We start from the raw sequence: 26,956 nt of genomic DNA, 5'->3' as shown, positions 1-26,956 counted from the left end.
CAATTGCATTTTTTCCCTGCAAAAATCGTCCAAATGCCTCTCTCTTCTCTTTCACTAATAATCTTACTTGTTTATCCCACCACTCACTACCCTTTCTAATCAACCCACCTCCCACTCTTCTCATGCCACAAGCATCTTTTGCGCAATCCATCACTGATTCCCTAAATACATCCCATTCCTCCCCCACTCCCCTTACTTCCATTGTTCTCACCTTTTTCCATTCTGTACTCAGTCTCTCCTGGTACTTCCTCACACAAGTCTCCTTCCCAAGCTCGCTTACTCTCACCACCCTCTTCACCCCAACATTCACTCTTCTTTTCTGAAAACCCATACAAATCTTCACCTTAGCCTCCACAAGATAATGATCAGACATCCCTCCAGTTGCACCTCTCAGCACATTAACATCCAAAAGTCTCTCTTTCGCACGCCTGTCAATTAACACGTAATCCAGTAACGCTCTCTGGCCATCTCTCCTACTTACATACGTATACTTATGTATATCTCGCTTTTTAAACCAGGTATTCCCAATCACCAGTCCTTTTTCAGCACATAAATCTACAATCTCTTCACCATTTCCATTTACAACACTGAACATCCCATGTATACCAATTATTCCCTCAACTGCCACATTACTCACCTTATATATATATATATATATATATATATATATATATATATATATATATATATATATATATATATATATATATATATATATATATATGTGTGTGTGTGTGTTTGATGATAGAGTGGCAGATATAGGGTGTTTTGGTCGAGGTGGTGTGCAAAGTGAGAGGGTTAGGGAAAATGATTTGGTAAACAGAGAAGAGGTAGTGAAAGCTTTGCGGAAGATGAAAGCCGGCAAGGCAGCAGGTTTGGATGGTATTGCAGTGGAATTTATTAAAAAAGGGGGTGACTGTATTGTTGACTGGTTGGTAAGGTTATTTAATGTATGTATGACTCATGGTGAGGTGGCTGAGGATTGGCGGAATGCGTGCATAGTGCCATTGTACAAAGGCAAAGGGGATAAGAGTGAGTGCTCAAATTACAGAGGTATAAGTTTGTTGAGTATTCCTGGTAAATTATATGGGAGGGTATTGATTGAGAGGGTGAAGGCATGTACAGAGCATCAGATTGGGGAAGAGCAGTGTGGTTTCAGAAGTGGTAGAGGGTGTGTGGATCAGGTGTTTGCTTTGAAGAATGTATGTGAGAAATACTTAGAAAAGCAAATGGATTTGTATGTAGCATTTATGGATCTGGAGAAGGCATATGATAGAGTTGATAGAGATGCTCTGTGGAAGGTATTAAGAATATATGGTGTGGGAGGCAAGTTGTTAGAAGCAGTGAAAAGTTTTTATCGAGGATGTAAGGCATGTGTACGTGTAGGAAGAGAGGAAAGTGATTGGTTCTCAGTGAATGTAGGTTTGCGGCAGGGGTGTGTGATGTCTCCATGGTTGTTTAATTTGTTTATGGATGGGGTTGTTAGGGAGGTAAATGCAAGAGTTTTGGAAAGAGGGGCAAGTATGAAGTCTGTTGGGGATGAGAGAGCTTGGGAAGTGAGTCAGTTGTTGTTCGCTGATGATACAGCGCTGGTGGCTGATTCATGTGAGAAACTGCAGAAGCTGGTGACTGAGTTTGGTAAAGTGTGTGGAAGAAGAAAGTTAAGAGTAAATGTGAATAAGAGCAAGGTTATTAGGTACAGTAGGGTTGAGGGTCAACTCAATTGGGAAGTGAGTTTGAATGGAGAAAAACTGGAGGAAGTGAAGTGTTTTAGATATCTGGGAGTGGATCTGGCAGCGGATGGAACCATGGAAGCGGAAGTGGATCATAGGGTGGGGGAGGGGGCGAAAATTCTAGGGGCCTTGAAGAATGTGTGGAAGTCGAGAACATTATCTCGGAAAGCAAAAATGGGTATGTTTGAAGGAATAGTGGTTCCAACAATGTTGTATGGTTGCGAGGCGTGGGCTATGGATAGAGTTGTGCGCAGGAGGATGGATGTGCTGGAAATGAGATGTTTGAGGACAATGTGTGGTGTGAGGTGGTTTGATCGAGTGAGTAACGTAAGGGTAAGAGAGATGTGTGGAAATAAAAAGAGCGTGGTTGAGAGAGCAGAAGAGGGTGTTTTGAAGTGGTTTGGGCACATGGAGAGAATGAGTGAGGAAAGATGGAGGGAGCAAGAAGAAGAGGGAGACCAAATTGGAGGTGGAAAGATGGAGTGAAAAAGATTTTGTGTGATCGGGGCCTGAACATGCAGGAGGGTGAAAGGAGGGCAAGGAATAGAGTGAATTGGAGCGATGTGGTATACCGGGGTTGACGTGCTGTCAGTGGAGTGAATCAAGGCATGTGAAGCGTCTGGGGTAAACCATGGAAAGCTGTGTAGGTATGTATATTTGCGTGTGTGGACGTGTGTATATACATGTGTATGGGGGGGGGGGCCATTTCTTTCGTCTGTTTCCTTGCGCTACCTCGCAAACGCGGGAGACAGCGACAAAGTATAAAAAAAAAAAAAATATATATATATGATAATTTACAAGGCATACTTTTATCCGTCCAAAACAATGATGACACTTAAATCTGTCCACATCTTCCTATCATATTTCCTGCAATATTTTGCTTTAATTTTGTTTGTGTCCTGCAGGAACCTGCTGGGCCACTGACACCACCATGTTCCGTCCGGCTCTGAGGCCTGCCACCAGCTGCAGTCACCACCAACGCTCCAGGCGGCTCTCCGTGTGGTGTAAGTCGTTTTCAATCTACGCAACAGTTGCCTAAGATGTTTATCACCTGTGTCGTATGTAATCATAAGGGATCATTAGATCCGTTGAGCTGAACTTTGTGATAATCTGGATGTTTAAAAGAATTTGTCTGCCAGAGGCGGAGAGAACCCATGTTCGAAGCTGTTTGTTTTGAATGTTCCGGTCGGCGCTGGTATTTTGGTCGCTAGAATATAACTAAACTGCTGGTGACTCATACAATTATTTACTCCGATGGAGGGATATATTTACGTGTAATTTAGATAATTAGCCATTATCCAAAAGCCCCTGTTTAAGTACATTGTTTTCTCTATATGGATTTCTACACTGCCAATGTTTACGGTGAAAGTCCGTTGAGAATCTTTCACTTTCTGACTTTCTCCTTCATCATTCTCCAGTTGCGCGGGCTTCGACTTGACATGGTTAAAGATATACTATTCTATGTGGTAGGAGGTGAGAGATACTATATCTATGTGGTAGGAGGTGAGAGATACTATATCTGTGTGGTAGGAGGTGAGAGATACTATATCTATGTGGTAGGAGGTGAGAGATACTATATCTATGTGGAAGGAGGTGAGAGATACTATATGTGGTAGGAGGTGAGAGATACTATAGCTATGTGGTAAGAGGTGAGAGATACTATATCTATGAGGTAGGAGGTGAGAGATACTATATCTATGTGGTGGGAGGTGAGAGATACTATATCTATGTGGTAGGAGGTGAGAGATACTATATCTATGAGGTAGGAGGTGAAAGATACTATATCTATGTGGTAGGAGGTGAGAGATACTATATCTATGAGGTAGGAGGTGAGAGATACTATATCTATGTGGTAGGAGGTGAGAGATACTATATCTGTGTGGTAAGAGGTGAGAGATACTATATCTATGAGGTAGGAGGTGAGAGATACTATATCTATGAGGTAGGAGGAGAGAGATACTATATCTATGTGGTAGGAGGTGAGAGATACTATATCTATGTGTTGGGAGGTGAGAGATACTATATCTATGTGGTAGGAGGTGATAGATACTATATCTATGAGGTAGGAGGTGAGATATACTATATCTATGAGGTAGGAGGAGAGAGATACTCTATCTATGTGGTAGTAGGTGAGAGATACTATATCAGTGTGGTAGGAGGTGAGAGATACTATATCAATGTGGTAGGAGGTGAGAGATACTATATCTGTGTGGTAGAAGGTGAGAGATACTATATCTATGTGGTAGGAGGTGAGAGATACTATATCTATGTGGTAGAAGGTGAGAGACACTATATCTATGTGGTAGGAGGTGAGAGATAGTTATCTATGTTGTAGGAGGTGAGAGATACTATATCTATGTGGTAGGAGGTGAGAGATACTATATCTATGTGGGAGGAGGTGAGAGATACTATATCTGTGTGGTAAGAGGTGAGAGATACTATATCTATGAGGTAGGAGGTGAGAGATACTATATCTATGTGGTGGGAGGTGAGAGATACTATATCTATGTGGTAGGAGGTGAGAGATACTATATCTATGAGGTAGGAGGTGAGAGATACTATATCTATGTGGTAGGAGGTGAGAGATACTATATCTATGAGGTAGGAGGTGAGAGATACTATATCTATGTGGTAGGAGGTGAGAGATACTATATCTGTGTGGTAAGAGGTGAGAGATACTATATCTATGTGGAGGAGGTGAGAGATATATATCTATGTTGTAGGAGGTGAGAGATACTATATCTATGTGGTAGGAGGTGAGAGATAATATATCTATGTGGTAGGAGGTGAGAGATACTATATCTATGTGGTAGGTGGTGAGAGATACTATATCTATGTGGTAGAAGGTGAGAGATACTATATCTCTGTGGTAGGTGAGAGATACTATATCTATGTGGTAGAAGGTGAGAGATACTATATCTATGTGGTAGGAAGTGAGAGATACTATATCTATGTGGTAGGAGGTGAGAGATACTATATCTATGTGGTAGGAGGTGAGAGATACTATATCTATGTGGTAGGAGTGAGATACTATATCTATGTGGTAGGTGAGAGATACTATATCTATGTGGTAGGAGGTGAGAGATACTATATCTATGTGGTAGGAAGTGAGAAATACTTTATCTATGTGGTAGGAGGTGAGAGATACTATATCTATGTGGTAGGAGGTGAGAGATACCATATCTATGTGGTAGGATGTGAGATGCTATATATATGTGGTAGAAGGTGAGAGATACTATATCTATGTGGTAGAAGGTGAGAGACACTATATCTATGTGGTAGGAGGTGAGAGATACTATATCTATGTGGTAGGAGGTGAGAGATACTATATCTATGTGGTAGAAGGTGAGACACTATATCTATGTGGTAGGAGGTGAGAGATACTATATCTATGAGGTAGGAGGTGAGAGATACTATATCTATGTAGTAGGAGTTGAGAGATACTATATCTATTTGGTAGGTGAGAGATACTATATATATATGAGGTAGGAGGTGAGAGATACTATATCTATGTGGTAGGAGGTGAGAGATACTATATCTATGTGGTAGGAGGTGAGAGATACCATATCTATGTGCTAGGATGTGAGATGCTATATATATGTGGTAGGAGGTGAGAGATACTATATATATATGTGGTAGGAGGCGAGAGATACTATATCTATGTGGTAGGAGGTGAGAGATACTATATCTATGTGGTAGGAGGTGAGAGATACTATATCTATGTGGTAGGAGGTGAGAGATACCATATCTATCTGTAGGAGTGAGAGATATATATTTGTAGGAAGGTGAGAGATACTATATTATGTGTAGGTAGGTGAGAGATACTATTATGTGGTAGAGGTGAGAGATACTATATCTATGTGTAGGAGGTGAGAGATACTATATCTATGTGGTAGAGGTGAGAGATACTATATCTATGTGAGGTAGGTGAGAGATACTATATCTATGTGGTAGAGTGAGAGATACTATATCTATGTGGTAGGAAGTGAGAAATACTATATCTATGTGGTAGGAGGTGAGAGATACTATATCTATGTGGTAGAGGTGAGAGACACTATATCTATGTGGTAGGAAGTGAGAGATACTATATCTATGTGGTAGGAGGTGAGAGATACTATATCTATGTGGTAGGAGGTGAGATACTATATCTATAGTGTAGTAGGTGAGAGATACTATATCTAGTGGTAGGAGGTGAGAGATACTATATCTGGTTGTTAGGAGGTGAGAGATACTATATCTATGTCGTAGGTGAGAGATACTATATCTATGTGGTAGAAGGTGAGATACTATATCTGTGTTGTAGGAGGTGAGAGATACTATGTCTCTGTGGTAGGAGGTGAGAGATACTATGTCTGTGTGGTAGGAGGTGAGAGATACTATATCTATGTGGTAGTAGGTGAGAGATACTATGTCTATGTGGTAGGAGGTGAGAGATACTATATCTATATTGTAGGAGGTGAGAGATACTATGTCTATGTGGTAGGAGGTGAGAGATACTATATCTATGTGGTAGGAGGTGAGAGACACTATATCTGTATGGTAGGAGGTGAGAGATACTATATCTATGTGGTAGGAGGTGAGAGATACTATATCTATGTGGTAGGAGGTGAGAGATACTATATCTATGTGGTAGGAGGTGAGAGATACTATATCTATGTGGTTGGAGGTGAGAGATACTGTATCTCTGTTTTAGGAGGTGACAGATACTATATCTATGTGGTAGGAGGTGAGAGATACTATATCTATGTGGTAGGAGGTGAGAGACACTATATCTATGTGGTAGGAGGGCTTTGACAAGCGTACGCGACGTAGGGAGAGTTCAAAATGCCGAAACATATGAGATCGGTAGATTGTCAAAACACGTTCGAGTTTGGAAGTCTGGTCGAGACGTGACCACTGACGTCTTCGCGTTAATGTGACATGACGTCAGAGCAGGAATGACACATGGATGTCACCTGACCGAGAGAGCCAACAGGAAAGTTCCTCATACTGACATCGAAAAGACGCATGAAAGACAGAAGGTTTATATCCTTAACAAATACTTTGTAGTGTCGTGCTGAATACCTTGGCTTATTGCGACATCTGGCATCACAACACACACACACACACACACACACACACACACACACACACACACACACACTCACTGGCCATGAGTAGCATGGTCCCACCCGGGATCGTACCCTCATGGGGGTTCGAAATCTGGGCCCGGTAGTCAGCCTGCACTCAATGTTGGTGTTCATCCTCCCACTGGTCGATTAATTGGTGCCTTGTTTATGCAAGGATGTGTGTGTGTGTGTGTGTGTGTGTGTGTGTGTGTGTGTGTGTGTGTGTGTGTGTGTGTGTGTGTGTGTACATAGGATTAAAGACATGGTCCACATACACAGTTAAGAGACGGGCCAACATGCGAGTAAAACTCTTTCCCTGAAACACACATGTAGTAATCACACACACACACACACACACACACACACACACACACACACATCCTAGCGTAAACATTCATAATGGCACATGAAGCAGTCGCACATACCGTTTTCACAGATGGTAAACTATTCATAATCCGGGATTTCATTTATAAAGAAACAGGATTGAGAGAAGTTGGATTCTCATGGTGGTCGAGTCATGGACGCGCGAGTGTTCATGGTGCACACAGGCGCCGCAGAGGGAGCTGGCAACGAAGTTTGATCCCCAGGTAGGGAAAAAAGGAGGGGGGGGGGGGATCATAGACGGATAGATTACCTTAGATTAGATTACCTCAGATTACCTTTGCGGAAGGGGAGGAGAAGACGCATGTCAAGGAAACGTTCATGAAATGGGTGGGAGTCACTCATGACGTGTTGCGGGGGTTCGGTCCTGGGCTATTGTTTCTCGTTGATGTGTTTGAATGACTTCCCTGAACGTGTTTATATTTGCGGATGATACCGACGTAATGAGGGGGAAGTGAAAAGAGAGGAGACTGCATCAGCTTACAAGGAAACCTAGACAGACTCCAAAGTTTCGGTGATATTAACCCGAGTGGTATAATAAGGATGGGACATAGTGGAAGGTCTCGCTATGAATTGTCACCCACCCGAACATAAGATGCGGGGTATCTGTGCTTGAGAGACACTTGGGCGTTGACATTAGTTCCTATCCTGGCGCCAGAGCCCATACTGGAGAGACAAAGTGTCGACTGGCAAATATCACGAAAGCTTTCAAGTATATGAATGTTGGAAAGACTCAGCAAGCTGGTCACATATTACATGAAGCCCAAGTATGCATGTCAGGTTGAGTCACCACACTTAAAGAAGCCTAGAGCTAACAGAGAAGGTGCAGAGGAGAGCAACAAAGATGGTACCTGAATTAAGGGATTTGAGTTACACGGTAAAGCTACAAGCTTCAGATAGTCCCTCCAGGAAAGAAAGAAGTGAGGGGTGATTTGATCAAAGTCTTTAAAAATTTCCAAATCGGATTGATGATGTAAACGAACAGTTCTTCGAAGAATGTAAAGATAGAGCAACCAAAGGATGATAACATGATGTTGAGCAAGAAGCGTGTTAGAAAAAGTGTATAGATGTCCTTTTGTAATGTAGGTGTGGTAGTTGAATGGAATATACTGAATGAGGGAAATGTAACTGCAATGTTCGAGAGATGTGACCTCACGAGTGTAAGACTCCCTCCTCGTACAGTATAAAAATGTAATTCCTATTAGGTATTTACACACTCAAGTGCAATAAACCAACTTGAGAAGCGTATTCTAGTTTTTGCCATGCACCATGTGAACAGCTTGCTGAATGTTTACTCACCCACATCCAAGGCTGAATGATGAAACTGTGAATGCGGACAGCACAGAGGAGTTTACAATGTTGTTTGATCGTAGAGAAAGTTCGAGAGATTAGGCCCGATAACTGTAGAACTCCCTCCCCTTGGAGCATAAATAGGTGATTACAAACAGAAGGGTAAATTTCTATCCGTTATTCAAAAATTGTTATTGTAAGTAATTAATCAATTTTTTCTAAGTAATGTTTGTGCAGTCCCTCACGTCATGTGTTGAGGGCGAAGTACAATTAGGGTAAATACTGTATGGTAGAAGAGCCGCTTGATGAAGCCCGTGTTACCTGAATGATGTGGCTGAAGTCTCTGGACTATTGAGGAGCGTGATTACTGACTTATGTCGTCGACAGGGGCAGTGGTGGTGATGGTGCTGCTGGCTGAGGGGTGCTGCCACGCCAGAGCTGACGACGAGGACGTCCTTTCCTGGTGGAACATCGGGAAGTTCCTTAGAGAGTTCGTGAACACAGGTCTTGGGGCTAAAAAGCTGCAGGTGAGGCCCAGCGTTGGATAGTATCACTTACCTGTGTGTCCACAGAGGGAACTCCACATCTGCGTATCCTGCCTCACACACATCCTTGCGTAGCCTCGCCTCACACCCATCCTTGCGCAGCTTCGCTTCACATCCATGCGTAGCCTCGCCTCACACATCCTTGCGCCGCTTCGCCTCACACATCCTGACGTAGCCACACCTCACACATCCTTGCGCCGCCTCGCCTCACACATCCTGACGTAGCCTCGCCTCACACATCCTGACGTAGCCACACCTCACACATCATTGCGCCGCCTCGCCTCACACATCCTGGCGTAGCCTCGCCTCACACATCCTTGCGCCGCCTCGCCTCACACATCCTGGCGTAGCCTCGCCTCACACATCCTTGCGCCGCCTCGCCCCACACATCCTGGCGTAGCCTCGCCTCACACATCCTTGCGCCGCCTCGCCTCACACATCCTGGCGTAGCCTCGCCTCACACATCCTGACGTAGCCACGCCTCACACATCCTTGCGCCGCCTCGCCTTACACATCCTGACGTAGCCACGCCTCACACTTCCTTGCGCCGCCTCGCCCCACACATCCTGGCGTAGCCTCGCCTCACACATCCTTGCGCCGCCTCGCCCCACACATCCTGGCGTAGCCTCGCCTCACACATCCTTGCGCCGCCTCGCCTCACACATCCTGGCGTAGCCTCGCCTCACACATCCTGGCGTAGCCTCGCCTCACACATCCTGACGTAGCCACGCCTCACACATCCTTGCGCCGCCTCGCCCCACACATCCTGGCGTAGCCTCGCCTCACACATCCTTGCGCCGCCTCGCCTCACACATCCTGGCGTAGCCTCGCCTCACACATCCTTACGCCGCCTCGCCCCACACATCCTGGCGTAGCCTCGCCTCACACATCCTTGCGCCGCCTCGCCTCACACATCCTGGCGTAGCCTCGCCTCACGCATCCTGGCGTAGCCTCGCCTCACACATCCTGGCGTAGCCTCGCCTCACACATCCTGACGTAGCCACGCCTCACACATCCTTGCGCCGCCTCGCCTTACACATCCTGACGTAGCCACGCCTCACACATCCTTGCGCCGCCTCGCCCCACACATCCTGGCGTAGCCACGCCTCACACATCCTTGCGCCGCCTCGCCCCACACATCCTGGCGTAGCCTCGCCTCACACATCCTTGCGCCGCCTCGCCTCACACATCCTGGCGTCGCCTCGCCTCACACATCCTGGCGTAGCCTCGCGTCACACATTCTTGCGCCGCCTCGCCTCACACATCCTGGCGTAGCCTCGCCTCACGTCCGTGCATTCTTATCGTACGGGCTTTTGAACTTTCCACTGATGCTGGGATTCACTTCCTCTTTCTCTGATTGTTCCATGTGTCCTCAACTCTGCTGCCGATGAAATGAACCTGTCCACGTCCCTCCTTGCACTTCTCTTCCCTAACTTCCAGTTCAGCCAACTTGTTCGGTATTTTGTCTCTGTGTCAAAGAACTGTTCTTTGTTAACGTCTTTGTGGTCCTCAAACAGTGATCATGTGTCCTTTTATCCTTCTTTCAGAGTATCTTTCAGGATAGCTTTCCACGTAACTCATTCCACTCAGGTCTAGTACTGTTCTTGCTGCATTTCATTGAACCCTTTCCCCGCAAAAATGAAGGAACCAGCCTGCCGCTGCATATTCTACCTTTGGGCGAATGTTTATTGTTTCCCTATCTTCCTAAACACCGAACTGTTCATTTACTTGAGGGTACATATATATAGTTTACCTTCCTCACGACCATTCTCACATGAGGTTGGGCATGATGTCAACTGCAAGGTCCCTCTCGTTACAAGACTTGTAAATTGTTTCCTGCTCATATTTAACTGACAATCCAGTCTGTTCAAAGCTTTTCTTCCATCTTCATGAGTTAATACTTTCCAGGATGATTTCTTATGTTATTTAGCTGCGGTATTTTACTGTCCCTCTTACTTCGCACTTCTTTCGTAATCTGTGGTTCATCAGCATATATATATATATATATATATATTTATATATATATATATATATATATATATATATATATATATATATATATTTTTTTTTTTTTTTATACCTCGTCGCTGTCTCCCGCGTTTGCGAGGTAGCGCAAGGAAACAGACGAAAGAAATGGCCCAACCCCCCCATACACATGTACATACACACGTCCACACACGCAAATACACATACCTACACAGCTTTCCATGGTTTACACCGGACGCTTCACATGCCTTGATTCAATCCACTGACAGCACGTCAACCCCTGTATACCACATCGCTCCAATTCACTCTATTCCTTGCCCTCCTTTCACCCTCCTGCATGTTCAGGCCCCGATCACACAAAATCTTTTTCACTCCATCTTTCCACCTCCAATTTGGTCTCCCTCTTCTCCTCGTTCCCTCCACCTCCGACACATATATCTTCTTGGTCAATCTTTCCTCACTCATTCTCTCCACGTGCCCAAACCATTTCAAAACACCCTCTTCTGCTCTCTCAACCACGCTCTTTTTATTTCCACACATCTCTCTTACCCTTACGTTACTTACTCGATCAAACCACCTCACACCACACATTGTCCTCAAACATCTCATTTCCAGCACATCCATCCTCCTGCGAACAACTCTATCCATAGCCCACGCTTCGCAACCATACAACATTGTTGGAACCACTATTCCTTCAAACATACCCATTTTTGCTTTCCGGGATAATGTTCTCGACTTCCACACATTTTTCAAGGCTCCCAAAATTTTCGCCCCCTCCCCCACCCTATGATCCACTTCCGCTTCCATGGTTCCATCCGCTGACAGATCCACTCCCAGATATCTAAAACACTTCACTTCCTCCAGTTTTTCTCCATTCAAACTCACCTCCCAATTGACTTGACCCTCAACCCTACTGTACCTAATAACCTTGCTCTTATTCACATTTACTCTTAACTTTCTTCTTCCACACACTTTACCAAACTCCGTCACCAGCTTCTGCAGTTTCTCACATGAATCCGCCACCAGCGCTGTATCATCAGCGAACAACAACTGACTCACTTCCCAAGCTCTCTCATCCCTAACAGACTTCATACTTGCCCCTCTTTCCAAGACTCTTGCATTTACCTCCCTAACAACCCCATCCATAAACAAATTAAACAACCATGGAGACATCACACACCCCTGCCGCAAACCTACATTCACTGAGAACCAATCACTTTCCTCTCTTCCTACACGTACACATGCCTTACATCCTCGATAAAAACTTTTCACTGCTTCTAACAACTTGCCTCCCACACCATATATTCTTAATACCATCCACAGAGCATCTCTATCAACTCTATCATATGCCTTCTCCAGATCCATAAATGCTACATACAAATCCATTTGCTTTTCTAAGTATTTCTCACATACATTCTTCAAAGCAAACACCTGATCCACACATCCTCTACCACTTCTGAAACCACACTGCTCTTCCCCAATCTGATGCTCTGTACATGCCTTCACCCTCTCAATCAATACCCTCCCATATAATTTACCAGGAATACTCAACAAACTTATACCTCTGTAATTTGAGCACTCACTCTTATCCCCTTTGCCTTTGTACAATGGCACTATGCACGCATTCCGCCAATCCTCAGGCACCTCACCATGAGTCATACATACATTAAATAACCTTACCAACCAGTCAACAATACAGTCACCCCCTTTTTTAATAAATTCCACTGCAATACCATCCAAACCTGCTGCCTTGCCGGCTTTCATCTTCCGCAAAGCTTTTACTACCTCTTCTCTGTTTACCAAATCATTTTCCCTAACCCTCTCACTTTGCACACCACCTCGACCCAAACACCCTATATCTGCCACTCTGTCATCAGACACATTCAACAAACCTTCAAAATACTCATTCCATCTCCTTCTCACATCACCACTACTTGTTATCACCTCCCCATTTACGCTCTTCACTGAAGTTCCCATTTGCTCCCTTGTCTTACGCACCCTATTTACCTCCTTCCAGAACATCTTTTTATTCTCCCTAAAATTTACTGATAGTCTCTCACCCCAACTCTCATTTGCCCTTTCTTTCACCTCTTGCACCTTTCTCTTGACCTCCTGTCTCTTTCTTTTATACTTCTCCCACTCAATTGCATTTTTTCCCTGCAAAAATCGTCCAAATATATATATACATATATATATATATATATATATATATATATATATATATATATATATATATATATATATATATCTTTTTTTTTATTTTGCTTTGTCGCTGTCTCCCGCGTTTGCGAGGTAGCGCAAGGAAACAGACGAAAGAAATGGCCCAACCCATCCCCATACACATGTATATACATACACGTCCACACACGCAAATATACATACCTATACATCTCAATGTACACATATATATACACACACAGACACATACATATAAACCCATGCACACAATTCACACTGTCTGCCTTTATTCATTCCCATCGCCACCTCGCCACACATGGAATACCATCCACCTCCCCCCTCATGTGTGCGAGGTAGCGCTAGGAAAAGACAACAAAGGCCCCATTCGTTCACACTCAGTCTCTAGCTGTCATGCAATAATGCCCGAAACCACAGCTCCCTTTCCACATCCAGGCCCTACACAACTTTCCCTGGTTTACCCCAGACGCTTCACATGCCCTGATTCACTCCACTGACAGCACGTCAACCCCGGTATACCACATCGATCCAATTCACTCTATTCCTTGCCCGCCTTTCACCCTCCTGCATGTTCAGGCCCCGATCACACAAAATCTTTTTCACTCCATCTTTCCACCTCCAATTTGGTCTCCCACTTCTCCTCGTTTCCTCCACCTCCGACACATGTATCCTCTTGGTCAATCTTTCCTCACTCATTCTCTCCATGTGCCCAAACCATTTCAAAACACCCTCTTCTGCTCTCTCAACCACGCTCTTTTTATTTCCACACATCTCTCTTACCCTTACATTACTTACTCGATCAAACCACCTCACACCACACATTGTCCTCAAACATCTCATTTCCAGCACATCCACCCTCCTGCGCACAACTCTATCCATAGCCCACGCCTCGCAACCATACAACATTGTTGGAAGCACTATTCCTTCAAACACACACACACACACACACACACATATATATATATATATATATATATATATATATATATATATATATATATATATATATATGGAAAAAGGTGAGAACAATGGAAGTAAGGGGAGTGGGGGAGGAATGGGATGTATTTAGGGAATCAGTGATGGATTGCGCAAAAGATGCTTGTGGCATGAGAAGAGTGGGAGGTGGGCTGTTTAGAAAGGGTAGTGAGTGGTGGGATGAAGAAGTAAGAGTATTAGTGAAAGAGAAGAGAGAGGCATTTGGACGATTTTTGCAGGGAAAAAATGCAATTGAGTGGGAGAAGTATAAAAGAAAGAGACAGGAGGTCAAGAGAAAGGTGCAAGAGGTGAAAAAAAGGGCAAATGAGAGTTGGGGTGAGAGACTATCAGTAAATTTTAGGGAGAATAAAAAGATGTTCTGGAAGGAGGTAAATAGGGTGCGTAAGACAAGGGAGCAAATGGGAACTTCAGTGAAGGGCGTAAATGGGGAGGTGATAACAAGTAGCGGTGATGTGAGAAGGAGATGGAATGAGTATTTTGAAGGTTTGTTGAATGTGTCTGATGACAGAGTGGCAGATATAGGGTGTTTTGGTCGAGGTGGTGTGCAAAGTGAGAGGGTTAGGGAAAATGATTTGGTAAACAGAGAAGAGGTAGTAAAAGCTTTGCGGAAGATGAAAGCCGGCAAGGCAGCAGGTTTGGATGGTATTGCAGTGGAATTTATTAAAAAAGGGGGTGACTGTATTGTTGACTGGTTGGTAAGGTTATTTAATGTATGTATGACTCATGGTGAGGTGCCTGAGGATTGGCGGAATGCGTGCATAGTGCCATTGTACAAAGGCAAAGGGGATAAGAGTGAGTGCTCAAATTACAGAGGTATAAGTTTGTTGAGTATTCCTGGTAAATTATATGGGAGGGTATTGATTGAGAGGGTGAAGTCATGTACAGAGCATCAGATTGGGGAAGAGCAGTGCGGTTTCAGAAGTGGTAGAGGATGTGTGGATCAGGTGTTTGCTTTGAAGAATGTATGTGAGAAATACTTAGAAAAGCAAATGGATTTGTATGTAGCATTTATGGATCTGGAGAAGGCATATGATAGAGTTGATAGAGATGCTCTGTGGAAGGTATTAAGAATATATGGTGTGGGAGGAAAGTTGTTAGAAGCAGTGAAAAGTTTTTATCGAGGATGTAAGGCATGTGTACGTGTAGGAAGAGAGGAAAGTGATTGGTTCTCAGTGAATGTAGGTTTGCGGCAGGGATGTGTGATGTCTCCATGGTTGTTTAATTTGTTTATGGATGGGGTTGTAAGGGAGGTAAATGCAAGAGTCCTGGAAAGAGGGGCAAGTATGAAGTCTGTTGGGGATGAGAGAGCTTGGGAAGTGAGTCAGTTGTTGTTCGCTGATGATACAGCGCTGGTGGCTGATTCATGTGAGAAACTGCAGAAGCTGGTGACTGAGTTTGGTAAAGTGTGTGGAAGAAGAAAGTTGAGAGTAAATGTGAATAAGAGCAAGGTTATTAGGTACAGTAGGGGTGAGGGTCAAGTCAATTGGGAGGTGAGTTTGAATGGAGAAAAACTGGAGGAAGTGAAGTGTTTTAGATATCTGGGAGTGGATCTGTCAGCGGATGGAACCATGGAAGCGGAAGTGGATCATAGGGTGGGGGAGGGGGCGAAAATTTTGGGAGCCTTGAAAAATGTGTGGAAGTCGAGAACATTATCTCGGAAAGCAAAAATGGGTATGTTTGAGGGAATAGTGGTTCCAACAATGTTGTATGGTTGCGAGGCGTGGGCTATGGATAGAGATGTGCGCAGGAGGATGGATGTGCTGGAAATGAGATGTTTGAGGACAATGTGTGGTGTGAGGTGGTTTGATCGAGTAAGTAACGTAAGGGTAAGAGAGATGTGTGGAAATAAAAAGAGCGTGGTTGAGAGAGCAGAAGAGGGTGTTTTGAAATGGTTTGGGCACATGGAGAGAATGAGTGAGGAGAGATTGACCAAGAGGATATATGTGTCGGAGGTGGAGGGAACGAGGAGAAGAGGGAGACCAAATTGGAGGTGGAAAGATGGAGTGAAAAAGATTTTGTGTGATCGGGGCCTGAACATGCAGGAGGGTGAAAGGAGGGCAAGAAATAGAGTGAATTGGAGTCATGTGGTATACAGGGGTTGACGTGCTGTCAGTGGATTGAAGCAAGGCATGTGAAGCGTCTGGGGTAAACCATGGAAAGCTGTGTAGGTATGTATATTTGCGTGTGTGGACGTGTGTATGTACATGTGTATGGGGGGGGGGGGGTTGGGCCATTTCTTTCGTCTGTTTCCTTGCGCTACCTCGCAAACGCGGGAGACAGCGACAAAGTATAAAAAAAAAAAAAAAATATATATATATATATATATATATATATATATATATATATATATATATATATATATATATATATATATATAGGAAAGGATCACAATTTTGCCCGTGATCAAGTATATTCCTGTGAGTCTATGGGGAAAATGAAACATGATAAGTACCCAAGTGCACTTTCGTGTAATAATCACATCATCAGGGTAGACACAAGAAAGAAATATAACGGTTAGTTGATATACAACGAAGCGACGTAGCTAGGACGCCATGTGCTTGGACAATCACATGTTTGTCAGCTTCGCCCAGCTTGAGAAGGCTCCTCTGGCATGTGTCTGGCATGTGTGATGCAGGGAACGCCATAGAATACATTCCAACAGTCTATTAGTACACAGTCACGTACTGTTACCCTCTCCCTAGTCTTGCATACTCTCCCATACACTAAAAGAGAGCTCTGGACACTATCATGTAATCCTCTGAACTCTATCATGTAATCCTCTGGACACTATCATGTAATCCTCTGGACACTATCATGTAATCCTCTGGACACTATCATGTAATCCTCTGGACACTATCATGTAATCCTCTGGACACTATCATGTAATCCTCTGGACACTGTCATGTAATCCTCTGGACACTATCATGTAATCCTCTGAACTCTATCATGTAATCCTCTGGACACTATCATGTAATCCTCTGGACACTATCATGTAATCCTCTGGACACTATCATGTAATCCTCTGGACACTGTCATGTAATCCTCTGGACACTATCATGTAATCCTCTGAACTCTATCATGTAATCCTCTGGACACTATCATGTAATCCTCTGGACACTATCATGTAATCCTCTGGACACTATCATGTAATCCTCTGGACACTGTCATGTAATCCTCTGGACATTATCATGTAATCCTCTGAACACTATTTTGTAATCCTCTGAACACTATCATGTAATCCTCTGAACACTATCATGTAATCCTCTGAACACTATCATGTAATCCTCTGGACACTGTCATGTAATCCTCTGGACACTGTCATGTAATCCTCTGGACATTATCATGTAATCCTCTGAACACTATTTTGTAATCCTCTGAACACTATCATGTAATCCTCTGGACACTATTTTGTAATCCTCTGAACACTATCATGTAATCCTCTGGACACTATCATGTAATCCTCTGGACACTGTCATGTAATCCTCTGGACATTATCATGTAATCCTCTGAACACTATTTTGTAATCCTCTGAACACTATCATGTAATCCTCTGAACACTATTTTGTAATCCTCTGAACACTATCATGTAATCCTCTGAACTCTATCATGTAATCCTCTGGACACTATTTTGTAATCCTCTGAACACTATCATGTAATCCTCTGAACTCTATCATGTAATCCTCTGGACACTATTTTGTAATCCTCTGAACACTATCATGTAATCCTCTGGACACTATCATGTAATCCTCTGAACACTATTTTGTAATCCTCTGAACACTATCATGTAATCCTCTGAACACTATCATGTAATCCTCTGAACACTATTTTGTAATCCTCTGAACGCTATCATGTAATCCTCTGAACTCTATCATGTAATCCTCTGGACACTATTTTGTAATCCTCTGAACACTATCATGTAATCCTCTGAACTCTATCATGTAATCCTCTGGACACTATTTTGTAATCCTCTGAACACTATCATGTAATCCTCTGGACACTATCATGTAATCCTCTGGACACTGTCATGTAATCCTCTGGACATTATCATGTAATCCTCTGAACACTATTTTGTAATCCTCTGAACACTATCATGTAATCCTCTGAACACTATTTTGTAATCCTCTGAACACTATCATGTAATCCTCTGGACACTATCATGTAATCCTCTGCACACTATCATGTAATCCTCTGGACACTATCATGTAATCCTCTGGACACTGTCATGTAATCCTCTGGACATTATCATGTAATCCTCTGAACACTATTTTGTAATCCTCTGAACACTATCATGTAATCCTCTGAACACTATCTTGTCATCCTATGACCACTATCATGTAATCCTCTGAACACTATCTTATAATCCTCTGAACACTATCATGTAATCCTCTGAACACTATCATGTAATCCTATGGACAGAACAGGTGAGATTCTGTGTCAACAACTTGGCTTCCCCGACTCTAACCATATCAGGCGCGTTTTCCCTAATACGATCCTTAAGTGCTAATGTCGCATGATTTTTATGACCTTTCTTGCATTTGTGTCTGTGTGTTTACCCATTCGTGTGTTTCCCCTGAAGTGAGTTTAACACTCGTGTTGCCTTGTCTCTCAACCTTGTACATATGTATAAATGTATTTACTGTTCGGCTAAGTGCATAATGTATATAACATAATATTTACGCTGTAAAGATTTCTGCCACCCTTTGATCAATGTCACTCATATCCCTATTCAAAGTTTGGAAATAGCCTGCCCATTCTGAGCTTAAGGGTCTTTTATGATAAGTGAAGGAGTTACAATAATGACCTTCCAGTTTTGTAGTGTCTGTAATACCTCACCTATGTATTTTCAACCAAATGGCAGCCTAAATCCAATAAACCATTATATATATATATATATATATATATATATATATATATATATATATATATATATATATATATATATATATATATATATATATTTTTTTTATACTTTGTCGCTGTCTCCCGCGTTTGCGAGGTAGCGCAAGGAAACAGACGAAAGAAATGGCCCAACCCCCCCCCCCCCATACACATGTATATACATACGTCCACACACGCAAATATACATACCTACACAGCTTTCCATGGTTTACCCCAGACGCTTCACATGCCTTGATTCAATCCACTGACAGCACGTCAACCCCGGTATACCACATCGCTCCAATTCACTCTATTCCTTGCCCTCCTTTCACCCTCCTGCATGTTCAGGCCCCGATCACACAAAATCTTTCTCACTCCATCTTTCCACCTCCAATTTGGTCTCCCTCTTCTCCTTGCTCCCTCCACCTCCGACACATATATCCTCTTGGTCAATCTTTCCTCACTCATCCTCTCCATGTGCCCAAAACACTTCAAAACACCCTCTTCTGCTCTCTCAACCACGCTCTTTTTATTTCCACACATCTCTCTTACCCTTACGTTACTCACTCGATCAAACCACCTCACACCACACATTGTCCTCAAACATCTCATTTCCAGCACATCCATCCTCCTGCGCACAACTCTATCCATAGCCCACGCCTCGCAACCATACAACATTGTTGGAACCATTATTCCTTCAAACATACCCATTTTTGCTTTCCGAGATAATGTTCTCGACTTCCACACATTCTTCAAGGCCCCCAGAATTTTCGCCCCCTCCCCCACCCTATGATCCACTTCCGCTTCCATGGTTCCATCCGCTGCCAGATCCACTCCCAGATATCTAAAACACTTCACTTCCTCCAGTTTTTCTCCATTCAAACTCACCTCCCAATTGACTTGACCCTCAACCCTACTGTACCTAATAACCTTGCGCTTATTCACATTTACTCTTAACTTTCTTCTTCCACACACTTTACCAAACTCAGTCACCAGCTTCTGCAGTTTCTCACATGAATCAGCCACCAGCGCTGTATCATCAGCGAACAACAACTGACTCACTTCCCAAGCTCTCTCATCCCCAACAGACTTCATACTTGCCCCTCTTTCCAAAACTCTTGCATTTACCTCCCTAACAACCCCATCCATAAACAAATTAAACAACCATGGAGACATCACACACCCCTGCCGCAAACCTACATTCACTGAGAACCAATCACTTTCCTCTCTTCCTACACGTACACATGCCTTACATCCTCGATAAAAACTTTTCACTGCTTCTAACAACTTTCCTCCCACACCATATATTCTTAATACCTTCCACAGAGCATCTCTATCAACTCTATCATATGCCTTCTCCAGATCCATAAATGCTACATACAAATCCATTTGCTTTTCTAAGTATTTCTCACATACATTCTTCAAAGCAAACACCTGATCCAAACATCCTCTACCCCTTCTGAAACCACACTGCTCTTCCCCAATCTGATGCTCTGTACATGCCTTCACCCTCTCAATCAATACCCTCCCATATAATTTACCAGGAATACTCAACAAACTTATACCTCTGTAATTTGAGCATTCACTCTTATCCCCTTTGCCTTTGTACAATGGCACTATGCACGCATTCCGCCAATCCTCAGGCACCTCACCATGAGTCATACATACATTAAATAACCTTACCAACCAGTCAACAATACAGTCACCCCCTTTTTTAATAAATTCCACTGCAATACCATCCAAACCTGCTGCCTTGCCGGCTTTCATCTTCCGCAAAGCTTTCACTACCTCTTCTCTGTTTACCAAATCATTTTCCCTAACCCTCTCACTTTGCACACCACCTCGACCAAAACACCCTATATCTGCCACTCTATCATCAAACAATTTCAACAAACCTTCAAAATACTCACTCCATCTCCTTCTCACATCACCACTACTTGTTATCACCTCCCCATTTGCGCCCTTCACTGAAGTTCCCATTTACTCCCTTGTCTTACGCACTTTATTTACCTCCTTCCAGAACATCTTTTTATTCTCCCTAAAATTTAATGATACTCTCTCACCCCAACTCTCATTTGCCCTTTTTTTCACCTCTTGCACCTTTCTCTTGACCTCCTGTCTCTTTCTTTTATACATCTCCCACTCAATTGCATTTTTTCCCTGCAAAAATCGTCCAAATGCCTCTCTCTTCTCTTTCACTAATACTCTTACTTCTTCATCCCACCACTCACTACCCTTTCTAATCAACCCACCTCCCACTCTTCTCATGCCACAAGCATCTATATATATATATATATATATATATATATATATATATATATATCTGGAGAAGGCATATGATAGAGTTGATAGAGATGCTCTGTGGAAGGTATTAAGAATATATGGTGTGGGAGGCAAGTTGTTAGAAGCAGTGAAAAGTTTTTATCGAGGATGTAAGGCATGTGTACGTGTAGGAAGAGAGGAAAGTGATTGGTTCTCAGTGAATGTAGGTTTGCGGCAGGGGTGTGTGATGTCTCCATGGTTGTTTAATTTGTTTATGGATGGGGTTGTTAGGGAGGTGAATGCAAGAGTTTTGGAAAGAGGGGCAAGTATGAAGTCTGTTGTGGATGAGAGAGCTTGGGAAGTGAGTCAGCTGTTGTTCGCTGATGATACAGCGCTGGTGGCTGATTCATGTGAGAAACTGCAGAAGCTGGTGACTGAGTTTGGTAAAGTGTGTGAAAGAAGAAAGTTAAGAGTAAATGTGAATAAGAGCAAGGTTATTAGGTATAGTAGGGTTGAGGGTCAAGTCAATTGGGAGGTAAGTTTGAATGGAGAAAAACTGGAGGAAGTAAAGTGTTTTAGATATCTGGGAGTGGATCTGGCAGCGGATGGAACCATGGAAGCTGAAGTGGATCATAGGGTGGGGGAGGGGGCGAAAATCCTGGGAGCCTTGAAGAATGTGTGGAAGTCGAGAACATTATCTCGGAAAGCAAAAATGGGTATGTTTGAAGGAATAGTGGTTCCAACAATTTTGTATGGTTGCGAGGCGTGGGCTATGGATAGAGTTGTGCGCAGGAGGGTGGATGTGCTGGAAATGAGATGTTTGAGGACAATGTGTGGTGTGAGGTGGTTTGATCGAGTAAGTAACGTAAGGGTAAGAGAGATGTGTGGAAATAAAAAGAGCGTGGTTGAGGGAGCAGAAGAAGGTGTTTTGAAAAGGTTTGGGAACATGGAGAGAATGAGTGAGGAAAGATTGACCAAGAGGATATATGTGTCGGAGGTGGAGGGAACGGGGAGAAGTGGGAGACCAAATTGGAGGTGGAAAGATGGAGTGAAAAAGATTTTGTGTGATCGGGGCCTGAACATGCATTAGGGTGAAAGGAGGGCAAGGAATAGAGTGAATTGGATCGATGTGGTATACCGGGGTTGACGTGCTGTCAGTGGATTGAATCAAGGCATGTGAAGTGTCTGGGGTAAACCATGGAAAGCTGTGTAGGTATGTATATTTGCGTGTGTGGACGTGTATGTATATACATGTGTATGGGGGTGGGTTGGGCCATTTCTTTCGTCTGTTTCCTTGCGCTACCTCGCAAACGCGGGAGACAGCGACAAAGCAAAATATATATATATATATATATATATATATATATATATATATATATATATATTCATTTATCCTTATTTTTACACACCTAAACCTGGGGATCTGGCATAGGCTAGGTGTGTGTGTGTGTGTGTGTGTGTGTGTGTGTGTGTGTGTGTGTGTGTGCGTGTGTCCAGGGTTGAGTGCGGTGTGTGGTGAAGTGAAGCTAATCACCCAAATGGCATGCTAACTCCCCTATTTTCCCCACAGGAGCACGTCAGCACTGGCTACACATGGCGGAACGAGGAAGTCGACGGTCATCAGAGGCTGAAAGAGGTCAGTTGTGGGAGGCAGGTCATAGGCTGGTGGAGGTGTGATGGGGGGGGGGGGGGGCGGAGCGGCCAGACTAACCTCAGTAAACCAGGTCATGGAAGGACTTGAGTGATCGAGGAGTCGTCGTCCCTCCCTCGTCAGGTCTGGGAAGCTAAAAGACCGAGAACTTCGAAGTGAGATCGAAAGGTGAGGGTACGTCTGCGGCCGGAGGGCTCGTCGTGGCTGGAGATGCGATCCCGCGGTGGGGGTGGGTTGTTATGGCCCACGTCTAAGGAGGTCTTTGGGAGGGGTTGGGGGTTTAACCCCTTTTACGCTACGGGAGTCGAGGACTTCCTCACTGATTCAGGGAATGGGTCAGAAGTTCCCATTAGGGATTGAGGGTTGGGTCGGCTTGACAAGGGGGGGTCATGCTGAGGAGAAGGGGAGGTCGCTTCTGAGTCTTGCTGGGCGTCAGGTGATGGGTAAGATCCCATACCACGGGGGTAATCGTGAGGTACCCGAGCTAGGATGTCACAGAGGAAACAGACTAGTTTTTGAGGTCCTTTTTACGACGTGCTGGATCACCGTCAGGTCGAGGCAGCGTACGAAGTGCCTGGCTGGTGCGGTACGTGGTCGGTGAGAGAGAGAGAGAGAGAGAGAGAGAGAGAGAGAGAGAGAGAGAGAGAGAGAGAGAGAGAGAGAGAGAGAGAGAGAGAGAGAGAAAGAGATTCGGGAATCATTGAGAGCAAGGTTACTAAGGCTGAAAGAAATCCTGAACCTGAAATGACTTCAGAACTGAGAGGCACCAGAGCCGTGAGGCAAGCCATAGTTGTTCGTGCACTACCGTGAGCACGAACGTCTCCTACGGAAAGGGAAAAGTGATGGAGATTATTGATGTACATTTCATGGCGAAGAAGCACCCTGGGAGAGATGGGTTCCACAAAGGAGATCCGGTAAGGAAGTAGAATGATGGTGTGACTGTGGGAGAAATAGATTAAGAAAGGACCGAGTCGAAAGACAAGTCTTGGTCGAGGGAAGTGTGATCCCAAGCTCACTGATGTTGGCCGATGGGGTAACCCCGGGAACCACCCAGCCCTTCTCGACCAGTGGCACTCGTTCTGAGCCAGTGCTTGAGGAGGAGGCATTGTTTGGCTGTGCTTGCTTGTGTTTTGTGTTATATGAATCAGGGTGGATGTGGTGAGGAAGAAAATGCCATGGAAGTTACGTGTCAAGAGTCGTGTGTGATATGCAGAGTGTGTTTAGAGACATGAGTTTCAGCATTCCACTTGAAACAGAAAAAAAAGAGCAATCTGGTTGAAAATAAAAAAAAAATGTGGAATGTGATAGCCACTGCAGTGCTGGGTCACTCTGCTAGCGCCGCTAACCCTCCCAGTACCTCTACCTGTCCTGGATAAGATTAAGAAGTTGGTGTAAATGGGCCAAGGATATTAACTGAGTTCTTCGAAGGACCTGAACGTTTCTATGCAAATTCTAAAAGACTGTGAGATGATAGCTAGCGAGATTTTATAGAAACAGACAGTGACTTCGTAACTGATAAAGAAATTTGACAGTTGTGTGAACATAAAGAGGGATGATTTCTCTCTAATTTCACGGCATGATTGAGGTATCTATATATTGATAAGCATTATGAGTAGAATTATGAGAATAGATCACATATTTCAGCACTCTTTTTGTAAGAATAACACAGACCAGGTGGCTGCAAGAGTTATAGGAATAATATTTCTCCAGATCAATCTTCGGGCGTCCAAGTTGTTCCAGAAGAACATCAAGATGGGGAAAGGACTCAAGAAGGTCATCGAGCAAGAGTATGACAACTGGGAGCGCGTCTACCCCCAGCAGGTAGGTCCTTCCTGATTTAACCAGATAGTCCAACTTTACCTTAGAACACCTGTATCTCCAACGGAGACTAGTTATTTATTGATGACCTTTCTACGGGGACTGAACACTTCTCCTTCCAGTGGATAGTATGCTAGGAACTGAACTCTCCCCTCGAGAGAAACTGCCAGCTGGACTGACATGACTTCCCTAAAGGAACTTTGCTCCGCTTCTCGACTGCCAAGCGAAAAATTTCTCTCTCTCTCTCTCTCTCTCTCTCTCTCTCTCTCTCTCTCTCTCTCTCTCTCTCTCTCTCTCTCTCTCTCTCTCTCTCTCTCTCAGGGTGTAGCATTACCCCAGAGAGGCACAACAACCTCTGGGGTTGGCCTTGTCCTAGAATGTAGCTTGACCCCAGAGTGGCACCATTCTTCCAGTGTAGGACTGCTCTCGCTGGGGAACTTTACTAGGGACGATGACTCTGCTGTAGAGGAACTCTCCCTGCTGAGTTGGAGGAGGAGAAGAAGACGTCAGCTAGTGTCTCCACAAAACCACATCCTAGACGACCTCAGATAAATCTATGCCGGAGGAACTCAAGCGAGTCACTTTGAAGAGGGAACTCAAGTAAGTTTTTTTTTTTTTCAAGGGATCTCACGTGAACCTTTTTTTTCAAGAGGACTTCAAGTGAGTCTGTTACAAGGGGACCTCAAATGAGTCTGTTACAAAGGGGGGATTTCAAGTGAGGGGGAACCTCAAGTGAGACTACTCCAAAGGGGCCTTAAATGAATCTTACTCAGTGAAGAGACCACAGAGGACTCAGCCATAAAACAATATGGAATTAACCAATGAGTTACGCAATATTAGCCATAAAACAATATGGAATTAACCAATGAGTTGCGCAATATTAGCCATAAAACAATATGGAATTAACCAATGAGTTGCGCAATATTAGCCATAAAACAATATGGAATTAACCAATGAGTTGCGCAATATTAGCATATCTTGCTTAAGATATCATAGACAAAATGCTTTACTCATTTTATCAGCCGTTGCCCATCTGCTTCTACAACAATCTGCTGGACAAACATGCATGCTTATTGCCCCGACTCATTAACTTTTCGTCAAGAGTTCGCCTGTGTATATGTTGGTCCTACGTTGAGGATTTTATCCAGAAATACTTATAAATAGATGAAATTGAGTCAAATAACTTTAGATAGACTTTACGGTTATAGATTCTAGTGACATTCGAGTGCGTGTGTTGTGAGAAATGTATTTTACTTGCTATACAGTGGTTGTAGTTTTTCATGGCCTCGTGAACGATGGTCACTATAGTTCCTGGCTATGTTTTATAATGGCTTTGTGAACGTTGGTGAGTATGGTTGCTGACTATGTTTGTTATGGCTTTGTGAACATTGGTGAGTATGGTCCTTGGCTATGTTTTGTAATGGCTTTGTAAACGTTGGTGAGTATGGTTGCTGGCTATGTTTGTTATGGCCTTGTGAACGTTGGTGAGTATGGTTGCTGACTATGATTGTTATGGTTGTGAACGATGGTGAGTTTGATTGCTGTTTATGTTTGTTATGGTTTGTGTACGCTTGTGAGTATGGTTGTTGGCCATGTTTTTTATGGTTTGTGAACGTTGGTGAGTATGGTTGCTGGCTATGTTTGCTATGATTGTGAACGTTGGTGAGTATGGTTGTTAGCTATGTTTGTTATGGTTTTGAACGTTGATGAGTACGGTTGCTGGCTATGTTCCATATGGTTGTGAATGTCGGTGAGTATGGTTGCTGGCTATGTTTGTTATGGCTTTGTGAACGGGCTATTGTTGCTAGATAAGTTTGTTATGGTTTGTAAACGTTGGTGAGTATAGTTGCTGGTTATGTTTGTTATGGCTTTGTGAACGATGATGAGTATGGTTTCTGGCTATGTTTGTTATGGTTTTCTGAACGTTGGTGAGTATGGTTGTTGGCTAGTTTCTTATGGTTTTGTTAACGTTGGTGAGTATGTTTGCAGGCTATGCTTGTTATGGTTTGTGAACATAGGTAAGTATGGTTGCTGCTTATGTTTGTTATGGTTTTGTGAACTTTGGTGAGTATCATTGATGGCTGTTTGTTATGGCCTTGTGAACGTTGGTGG

The 26,956-nt window shown here is 43.6% G+C and overlaps 1 protein-coding gene across 4 annotated transcripts in view; it reads left to right on the top strand.

Moving 5' to 3' along the window:
• Positions 1 to 26,956, top strand: part of LOC139765212 (VWFA and cache domain-containing protein 1-like) — a 155,300-nt gene that overhangs the window by 7,514 nt on the left and 120,830 nt on the right. For all 4 annotated transcript variants that reach the window (XM_071692515.1, XM_071692513.1, XM_071692514.1 and 1 more), the window contains exons 2-5: positions 2,639 to 2,737; positions 8,900 to 9,039; positions 22,946 to 23,011; positions 24,737 to 24,847. In XM_071692515.1, coding sequence (XP_071548616.1) covers positions 2,665 to 2,737; positions 8,900 to 9,039; positions 22,946 to 23,011; positions 24,737 to 24,847 — 390 coding nt within the window. In that variant the 5' untranslated portion in view covers positions 2,639 to 2,664. The remainder of the gene's footprint in view (positions 1 to 2,638; positions 2,738 to 8,899; positions 9,040 to 22,945; positions 23,012 to 24,736; positions 24,848 to 26,956) is intronic.

Source organism: Panulirus ornatus, chromosome 53 (genome assembly GCF_036320965.1).
Source record: "Panulirus ornatus isolate Po-2019 chromosome 53, ASM3632096v1, whole genome shotgun sequence".
Lineage (NCBI taxonomy): Eukaryota > Metazoa > Arthropoda > Malacostraca > Decapoda > Palinuridae > Panulirus > Panulirus ornatus.
The sequence above is the reverse complement of the archived record's forward strand: the minus strand, read 5'-3'. Positions and strand labels throughout refer to the sequence as shown.